Source organism: Triticum urartu, chromosome 3A (genome assembly GCF_056163025.1).
Source record: "Triticum urartu cultivar PI428250 chromosome 3A, HENAU_Tu73, whole genome shotgun sequence".
Lineage (NCBI taxonomy): Eukaryota > Viridiplantae > Streptophyta > Magnoliopsida > Poales > Poaceae > Triticum > Triticum urartu.
This window is the reverse complement of record NC_141875.1, coordinates 78,271,844-78,281,800: the sequence shown is the minus strand read 5'-3', so window position 1 is coordinate 78,281,800 and position 9,957 is coordinate 78,271,844. Positions and strand designations below refer to the sequence as shown.

The window sequence follows — 9,957 nt, the reverse complement described above, 5'->3', positions numbered from 1 at the left end:
GGGCGCGACTGGGCCGTTTTTTCGGCGCCGGCGCGAGAAAATCGCCTGGGGGGGCCTTCCTGGGGGCGCGGCTGGAGATGCTCTAACCTTGCTCACTTTTACCCTCCCCCGCCATCACCTGCTCACAAAAACCCGACGCTGCATTATTGTCCGGTCAAAGCCTTTAATTGTTACCTCATGACTAGTTTTTTAGGGGTATCTCCTGACTAGTGATGCCGCCTGATATCTTGACAGGTGGGGCGGAGGCAACTTACTACGGGTGGACGTCTCTCTCTCTCTCCATTTTGAATAGCCCGTACCCGAGTCGTTCCACCCATTCAGGAGGTGACACATGGCGCCAATATGCTGACGACACATATCCGTGCCATGTGGCGCCTCCTGGTTGGTTCCTATTCGACAGTTATGCCAACGGCCAAGCCACCGGCATAACTTTGCCCTCTGGCGGCCATTGGCCGTCGGCATATCTCTATCTATGCCGACAGCCCCGACAAAAAGCCGTTGTCATAGAAAATGCCATCAATATATAGGGTTATTCCAGTAGTGAGCGAAGTCTCGTGTCCGGTTGGGGAAAGAAGCTAGGGCGAGAATGCAGAAAGAGATGGAGAGTTTAATTACTCACCATTTAACAAAACAATGTTAAATATTCAAATTAATTACTCCTCAGATCGGTAACACTCTTAGTTCGAAACTGTGACACTTATCTTGGAAGGTGATGCGGATGCAACACTTATGAAATGCACAATCAATTTAATAAGCAGATTATCTATGGGATTACTCTCCGGCTGTTACAGGCACGAGATAGCTGGAGATTGCAGTGCGCATGTAGGTGTTGGGTCTTTGCATATCGAAGTCCTGCACATCCAGCAACTTCCCCTGCTTGATGTCGACAGTGATCACTCTCGAGTTCCTGGAGGTTCTGCTGCTAGCATTGGTCCTGAGGTACAAGAAGCCATCTTCGTGGGCGCTGAGAATGGGGTTGGTAACAAACAGAGACTGGGGCAAGTTGTAGTCAGAGATATCACGAGAATGGAGTTCGTGCTCCTGTCGGAAGCACAAACCACCCGGGGTCGTTCCCAAGCCCTCATTGAGCCCGTCCAGGATCCATGTGACCACCATCCAGCCACTAGGGGTTTCTGAGTAAGGGATGTTGGGGTCGGTGTGGATCTGCAAGTCAATGAACCTGATGATGCCGGAGTCTTTAACAAAGACAATGTCCCGAAAGCGGCATCCAATGTCCATGGAAATAGGGAGCCAATTTTGCGGCTGCCTTGGCTCCGGAAGGGAGACATAGCGAAGCGGGCTGTAGGGTGTGTGGTCTGCGAGCACGTCGGAGAGTAGTATCCCGTTCCAGAGGTCGACCCAGCCCATGATGCCACGGCTGGAGCCATCGATGGTGATGACCATGTCGATGTCGCAGATATAGTCGGGATGCAGCAGCGGCTGTGGAATAGCAGCTGGCTTCCGGGTCCAAACCTTGGAGTTGGAGTCATAGATGCACAGGTAGTATGGGCCATGAGGGCTATTGCCAGAGTCGTGGTAATAGTCATAGGCAAGCGCTGCAATTCTGTAGGCATCGAAGTCGTCATCCTCCTTGGGGAGGGGGTGAGCATCATGGGTAGAAATGTTGCTGTTGTAACGCACGACACCAATCGAGCTGGAAGGGATGCAGTCGACTCCCGTACTTGGCAACATGCTGGCGGGGATGTGCGGGACCCAGATGAGTTCCGGCTTCCCCGCCGGTGAGGGTGGTGCCTGGTAGACCAAGTATTCGTAGTTGTCCTTCTTGGACCCGAAGGCGGAGGGACAGCTGCGCCCGTGGCAGAGGGTGATGACGGCGAGGTTACCCTCCACGGCGAACACGAAAGGCTCGCGAAAGAACAAGCGGGTGTCTTCTTCTTCTCCTCCATCGTCGTCAGGGCAGTAGGCGAGGCAGCAGAAGTGGGAGACGCGAGGCGGGGGCGCCAAGCACAAGGTCACCCGCATCTCCAGCCGCTTGCCGTCCAGGTTCCTGGTGAATCGACAGCGGGTGGAGGTGTGGTTTTCGTGGTCGACCATGTAAGTGACGCGGTCGAGGAGGACTTCCCCCCAGTCCCACTCTGTCGCCGCCGGCGCATCATACAAGGCCGGCGGACGCAAAGAGGCTTCGTAATAGCCTTTGTGCGGCATGGTGGGTCTTGTGCGACCTCACACGGGCGTACTCCTAATCCTCCTATCTAGGACTGGTGGTGCTACTTATTGAGAGGAGGGGCGATCGAGGTCTAAGAATCGGAATCAGGTTCTAGTCGGAGCCGGATTCATGGACAAACACGAGATGGAGAGCAAGAGTCCTCCCTCCGGTCAGAAACTTATTTTGTTACCAATCACTTGGTCATGGCCGACGCGCGCTTGCCGATTTGTCTCAAACCGTGGACAGACAGAGTCACCGCCCAGCTGCTTCCTGATAGATACTGTGGATCGGTTAGGCTAGGATTCCGGCAACATTGATAGGTATTACCTTTCCTTGTGGCTCGAGGAGCTCCGGTTGCCGGCTATGGCACCGGTGCCGGTGTGATGGCAGAGAGTGATGGTGGCGGTGCTTCCCATCAGCACTGCACTAACCCTAAATCGGTAGGGGATTAGGTGGGGTGTACGGCGCTGCGACAAACCTCGTGATGCGAGCCGCCGGCCCCCACCTCTTTATATAGTGCAGGTGACAGGGGCCCATCACCCATAGTGGGTTGAGTGCCCCCGATCAGGGCGCGAATCTAAGGGCCCGGTGGGCCGTTGGGCCCACACGGTGGAGATCCTCCTAGCATTCTCCCCCTTGATCTCAACTTTTACTTTTGACCTTATACTTTTACTTTACTTGTTTCATAACAGATCAATACATTGAACATGTTTCATCGTCACAGCTCAATTACCGATAGAATCAGACAGCCACAACGTACCTCTCTGTTTTGAAAAAAATTCTTTAACCTTGGGCCCTTTTATTGTACGGAAATTTTAGACTATACCATAAAACCCATGTCGACTGTGTGTTCTCGGAACACACTGGGTGGTAAGCCTTTAATAAGCAGATCTGCAAACACTTGTCTGTTGCTTTTATGCTTCAAGCATTCCTACATAATTCCGGACTTTCTCCTTTACAACGCATAACTCTGTGTCAGTGTGATTGGCATCAACACTTGACTCGTTGTCATAGGAGCGAAAGACTTAAAATAGTTATCGATGTTGTCAACCATTATCAACTCCGGGTACAGGTCTCCTTAACCATTTTGCCTGTCCCTCAGCCTCATATCAAGCTATAAAATATCGTTGCATCACATTGATGATAATTGCTTCATTCTTTGGAGCTTTTCCACACAAAAACCTCCAAGTATGAAAGTTAGCAATAATTGTGGATTTCGCTATACATTTCACAAGTCATGTCTTTGTACTCACAATCTTTTGAGAGCGCTTATTTCGTTCAGCATGAGGCCGATATCTTTGACTCCATTCCAGTCATCTATATATGGACTGGACATTGCCAAAACAACCCGGATACGTGAACTGTGCCAGGGTAAAGTATTGAGCTTCCAACAACTGAAGCATATGGTACCATATCCGTTTTCAATCTTTTCTCATCAACTCTTCGAACACCATAGTTTCCAGTTCCATTACCCTTGACTATAAGAACAGGCGTAGGTTTTCTCGCATGCATACTTTAGAGACCTTTCTTAGCATGTCCATTCGACATCCCTAATACCCCCTTTTATTCTTTTCTTTGTGAATCTCGCTACTTATAACGAGAGACACTCTACCGAGAACATTCTTTTAACTTTGAGGACAAGAACTTCTTTTCTCCTCCTGCAGTAGGTTGACATCACCACTAGCACGTAGGATGTCATCCACATGCATAGGATTAGGAAATGAATTTCCCATTCTATAACTTTGCACGAATACAATTGTCCTCTCATTTTCTTTAACCCAAAACAACATTTGATTGCTTTAGTCCATAAACGACTTCTTCAGGCAGTATCCCCTGTGTTCTTTACTTTCATCTGATGTAACTCAGATCATGATGTGCTACCAACACTCATTGTAATCTATTCAGTGCAAAACGCGCAAAAACCTTTTGATTTAAGTCATGTTTTACACCTTTACATATTTCCTTTGGAGTCACATTGACCTTGTAGACCCTTTACCGCCTACTGTTTATGCTCCATTGGAAATTACTTATGAGTCCCAAACATCGTTGGGATTCACCAATTTTATTTCATCTCACATAGTCTCTTATCATTTAGATAAGCGGACACTTCTCAAAGCTCGAATGAGCCCTTTAAATGAGGTGGGATCAACCTCCATTTGAATTTCACTAACATAGACTTTATAGTAATCAGAAGTATCTGATTTTCTCATTCCTTGAGACCATCAGTGTCTCAGGTACTGGCACTTCTTTCATATGGGGATGTTGTTGCTCTGTCATTGCAAGAGGCAAACTAATTCTATAGTCTTTCATTTCCAAGAGGCAATAGGTTTTACAGGGACCTGTATCACAAGATCCATGTTTACTCATTCATCCTTTATAGAGCTAACAACATGTGTTGTATAGGTCATACAACATGCTCCCCCAGATTACTCCATCTTCACTAAAAATGGCGTATCTTTAAACTTTATAATTTGGGTTTATTCTGTTAAAACTTTCTTTATGGCACTTTAAGCACCGTCTTAGTATTCCTTACTCTGCTTTCGGAACTGTAAAAGATCCAGAAATACAACTATTTCTTTTCTTTAGGGGTATTAATATGACCGTCATACTCCCCCAGACGATCACATTCTTCATCACATTATCTAAAGTATAGGGGAGTTTCAGCATTCTTAATTTATCTCATATATCTTTCTCCCCCTCGAAATGTGGCAAGAACTTTTCTGCCACAATTTCGAAAACCATTGATAACTTTTGTGAATTGAGGAAACTTTTATTATCTACTTCATTCATCAGATTACTTCATACGAAATGAAGTTATCTCTTCATACAAAATGAAGTTATCTTTTAACTAGTATGGGAGTACTTTTTCCTCATTCCATTTCAGAAAATCAACAGAGTTCTTTATCGTTAGTACTTTTGCAAGTCACACTTGCATATCATTCTTATCTTTAGTTTCGTCTGTAACTTTTATTCTCTTCGGATTTATTGAGTGCTTAATGACCGTTACACATAAGATGTACGGTTGATACTAGGAAAGCATAATAGCTACTCCATATTTTTCTCCCAGAGTGGGACACATTAAAAGCACATGAGTCATCATGTCTTTCTCCTGTCACACAGGATAAGTCTGAGAAAATTTCTGCCGCCATACGGGTTACGCAGGGATTTTCCCAGAATTATCCTGCCATGCGGGATTTATCATAATCATCTTTTCCCGCCATGCGGGTAATTCCCTGCAAGGGACATAAATGCCAGAATTGGCTCTTTTGACTGCATATTCAATCATCAAATTTATAAATAAATCCGAATGCTCTTTGACACACATGCTTGATCCGAAGTTGGTCAAATTAAACACGCATGTTGCTTGTTTTATCTCAAATCATAGAGAGTACATGAAAGACATTCGTCAACTAAAACTCTCAATGATCTATCTGTTTTCTTCTCTTGGATTAATATCCAAGAATTCTTTTCTTTTGAATCCTTTCTTTAGAGAGAACATACTCCCTCACGTTATGACCTTTCCTGGTCATCTTTCGGGTCACAAGTACCCAGTCATTCGCTTTCATGAATGAAAGCATGAAAAACTTTTAGTCTGAGACAACATAGCCAATAATCAACAATAATGAGCATAAAAATAACCCTACGTTGGTCTGGTTAAAAAATATGCACATTAAACTTTTGTAAAACTTCATTTTTATACTCTAAATCACCGTTGTGGTAGAATTAGAATAAAACTCATTCTTCTACATTAATTCCATATCACCGTTGGGCGGAAATGGAAATAATGCATATAACTCATAAACAATGTGATGATAGTATTCCTATTAAACAACTTTGCTAAGAAATAATCACCATCATCAACTTTATTGCAGCGGAAAACGAGCAATATACATTTCTCAGTCTTTATCAAATTCTCTGAAAAAGGTCACTTTGATACAAAATTTATCAGAGATTTGAACTTTTGAACATAAGACTCATAGAAATATAGTATTGTTATCATCAACATAGGTCAGAAAATAACAATACTATATTTTAACTTTAAAAGAAATATCTTTCTTTTATCATATCGGAAACTATGTGCATCGTATTTCACCCACAGGGAAAAACATTGCTAAGAATAATTCTTCCAATTAATTTAATTGAAGGATAAAACTTTTTCTTTGCAGTAGAAACTTTACAATATTCTAATCAGAAACAATTCTGTACTCTTTTACTCTCTAAGCAATTTTAACCGGTTTGTTCAAAATTGCATTAGAGAAGCAACAATTTAATCTTTTACTTTAGTTCTATTCACTTTTAGAAGAGCACTTTTATCTATTTGCAGCGGAAATCATGAATAAAAATTCATCAACTTTATTGTTTTCATCAACTTTTATTTTACTTTTCTATTTTCTAGACAAAAAAAATCTCTGAATAATTTGAATAGAAAAACCGTGTCATATTTGCCCAAAAAAACTGGACAAAAACAAAAAAGGACAGTGAAAGTGTTCTGTGCGCGCGCGCCGCTCGTGGCCCACGGCCTGCTGGGCGAGCTTCGTTCGGCCGCCCGAGCTCCTCGGCCCACGGCCCACAGCGGCAATGTGGCTGCAGCCTGGTCCGCCGGACCAAAGACCCGCCTTACTTTCGGCCCATAAGACCCGGCTTCGGCTAGGGTTTTAATCACGGCCGTCCGTGACGATCCGACGGCCCAGCGCGGATATCGCTGGTTAAACCAGTCCCGATCCGCCTGGGAAACCCTAATCCCATTCGATTCTTTCCCGTCACTGGCTCTTTCTCGCACGCCCGGCCACCGCGCCGCGCCCGGCCGCCGGCTACGGCGTCGACGACCAACACGCCGCGCCAAGGCGCCGGCGACGGCGTCAACTGCCACCGCGCCGCTTTCTACTTCTCCCTCCTGTTCTTTCCCTACCCACCGTCATCCACTGGCAGAGAGGGAGGGACGTGCTTGCGCCCTCCTCTGCTCCCCTTTGCGCTCGACGGCGCCCTTCTCTGGTGGAGTAGCGGCTGGGCACGGCTGCGCCGGCAGCAAAACCACCGCGCCACGCGAGCGACCTCCCCTCCCCTCTCCTTTTCTTCCTTCTTTTCTGTGGCAAAGAGAACGAGAGAAGGAGAGTGTCGCGGCGCCGCTGCGCCCCCTCTGCCCCCTTCCCATCTGCGACGTTGCCATCCCCTTCGCCGGCTGCGCGTTCGCCTCGCTGTGAGCGCGCCGCCGTCAAACGGTTTGGCCGCGGTGCCCCTTTTTCCTTTTTTTTATTCTTCTTCCGACGCCTCGGCTTACCGATGCGCGTCCGGATCGAGAGGAACGGCGCGGCCTTGCGGCGGCGCTCTTTGCAGGCGAGCTCAAGACCCTGCCCTGTGATTTTCGGGTTTTGCCCTGTCTAGAGTTCTTGGGGGGAAAGGAGGATCTTTCTTTCTCTGTATATGCTTTGTACCGAAGATCTTAGCCTAACATGGCTCTGAAACCATTGATAGATACTGTGGGTCGGTTAGGCTAGGATTCCGCCAACAGTGATAGGTATTACCTTTCCTTGTGGCTTGAGGAGCTCCGGTTGCCGGCTATGGCGCCGGTGCCGGTGTGATGGCAGAGAGTGATGGTGGCGGTGCTTCCCATCAGCATTGCACTAACCCTAAATCGGTAGGGGATTAGGTGAGATGTACGGCGCTGCGACGAACCTCGTGATGCGAGCCGCCAGCCCCCAGCTCTTTATATAGTGCAGGTGACAGGGGCCCGTCACCCATAGTGGGTTGAGCGCCCCCGATCAGGGCGCGGATCTAAGGGCCCGGTGGACTATTGGGCTCACACAGTGGAGATCATCCTAACACTTCCATCTCCGCGGTAGAGCTGCATTTAAGCTTACGACCTTGCTGCATGGAGCACGCCGAGACCTCCTTCCTCGTCGCGGGAGAGCCACAGCCGCAAGTGGTGCAGCGGACCGAGGTCCAGGGCCCAGCGAAGGGTGGGGGCGGCCGGGCGGTCCCGGCGATCCTCTCGCTCGTGGTCACCGGCGGCTTAACGTCGGGGCCGTACTAGACGCGCGACCTCGAGCTCGTGGTCATCGCCACCTACCTCCCCGTGGCGCTCTGCTGCTGCCTCCGGAAGCTCGTGCTCCTGCGGCGCGAGGACGACCCGGCGGCCGCGCCCGAGCGGCGGGGGCAGTGCACTGGTTCTCCATGTGGGCGGCCTCGCTGGCGCTGGGGGTGCATCATCGCGGCGTGGGTCCTGAATGTGACGCCGAACCATGCGCTCAAGGTCGTCATGTGGGTGCTCGTCGGCCTGGCCATGGGCCTCTCCTGCTACCTCTTATATGCCCGCGGCGGCGGCGATGCCCGTGCGGACGGCGGACAATGGCCGGAGAAAGCTCCCCACGATGTGTCCCCGGAGGAGAGGGTAGGATTTGAGCTATACGTGTCGTGGACTTGCCATTGCTTCATTCTTTATTTATTTTGTAATTTTGTTTACTTGATTATTATTGGATGGTAAGCTTTCGAATGAGTTTCGGCTTTCGGCTTTTGATGTTAGGCTTAGGTGAGTGGTTTGGGTAGTGGCCCAGCTAGCACCCCTTCATCATATTGGATGGGAGTAGCGGCATATGTTGTCAAGATGGTGAATTCAGGCGCATTGTTGTAATACTTTGTACGGTCCTCGAGAATAATCAATAAAGTGGCCGTATGCATCTCCCAGATGCAGAGGCCGAGGGTCATCCTCCTTTTCTAAATAAAACAAATTGGATGGTAAGTTGTTCATATATTGATTGGGTATGGGGACATACGGACAACCCGAACATACGGGGACAAAATGAAGGGTCCAGTTGAGTGACATTTTTCTTTCTCTCTTCTGTTCAAACAGTTATCGGATTGTCCGTCTAGATGTTTGGGTAAAGTTTAAGAAGACCAATTATAGATGTTCTAAGCTTCCTAGACTTGAAGTCTTCTAACGTGTCCGAAGCCATGGAGACGTTGCGGTCCAATGAAAGAGTGTGCCTTGCTGGTTGCGTGTTTTTGTTTGTTTCTATTTTCATCAATTTTCTTTTCTCGGGATTTTTTCTCTTTCTTTTTTTCACGTTTTAATTCATGAACCCTGGTGTGTCGGGTTGTGGCATCACGTGTGCCAGTAAGGGTGTGTGTCACTGGTTGTTGGTCTGTTTTTTACTGACTTCTCTTCTCTTTATTTTGAATTTCTTTTTCACATTCTTCATGCACTTTATTAAAACAATTAACATTATTTAAAATCCTCGAACATTTCTGAAATGCATGAATACTTTTAAAGTTCACAAACATTTTTAAAGTTTATTAATATTTTTAAGTTGCGAACTTGTCTTAAATTGAAAAATAATTTTGAAATCCATGAATATTTTAAAATTCCTGAAACATTTTAATTCATGAATATTTTGAAATCCACAAATAATTTACAAACATTTTTATATAGACCTCACATCTACTCTTACCATGTCAATATGTGAGGTGGTACAGTATTCAAGTTACTGTCATAGTGCGTATACGCTGACTGGCTGGTGACCATACTGCATATAAAAGAATAAAAGGAGTTGCGACCTACTCACTCAGGTCCAGGGAAAAGTTAATGGACAGACCAAAGGCCCCAAAAAGCTTGTAATGTAGTCATTTTTCTTGCACAGGTTCCCTACTAAACACGATCATTTTTCTTGTAAAGCACTCATTTTTCTCTAAAAAAATGAAGCACATCTATAAACAAAGCAAGGGATGAATCCATGCATGCATATATACCGTTTGTATAAACAAGTATGTGTTTTTAGCCACAAATCTTGCAAATT

At 46.6% G+C, this 9,957-nt stretch overlaps 1 protein-coding gene across 1 annotated transcript; it reads right to left on the bottom strand.

The window, feature by feature from the left end:
* Positions 1-771: 771 nt before the first annotated feature.
* Positions 772-2,166, bottom strand: LOC147978664 (uncharacterized). Its single transcript, XM_087514842.1, has one exon. The coding sequence runs from the start codon at positions 2,164-2,166 to the stop codon at positions 772-774; it is 1,395 nt and encodes a 464-aa protein (XP_087370968.1).
* Between the last annotated feature and the right edge of the window lie 7,791 nt (positions 2,167-9,957).

Excerpts from the sequence above, each read along its gene's own strand:
- LOC147978664 (XM_087514842.1), bottom strand. The coding sequence starts at position 2,166 with ATGCCGCACAAAGGCTATTACGAAGCCTCTTTGCGTCCGCCGGCCTTG.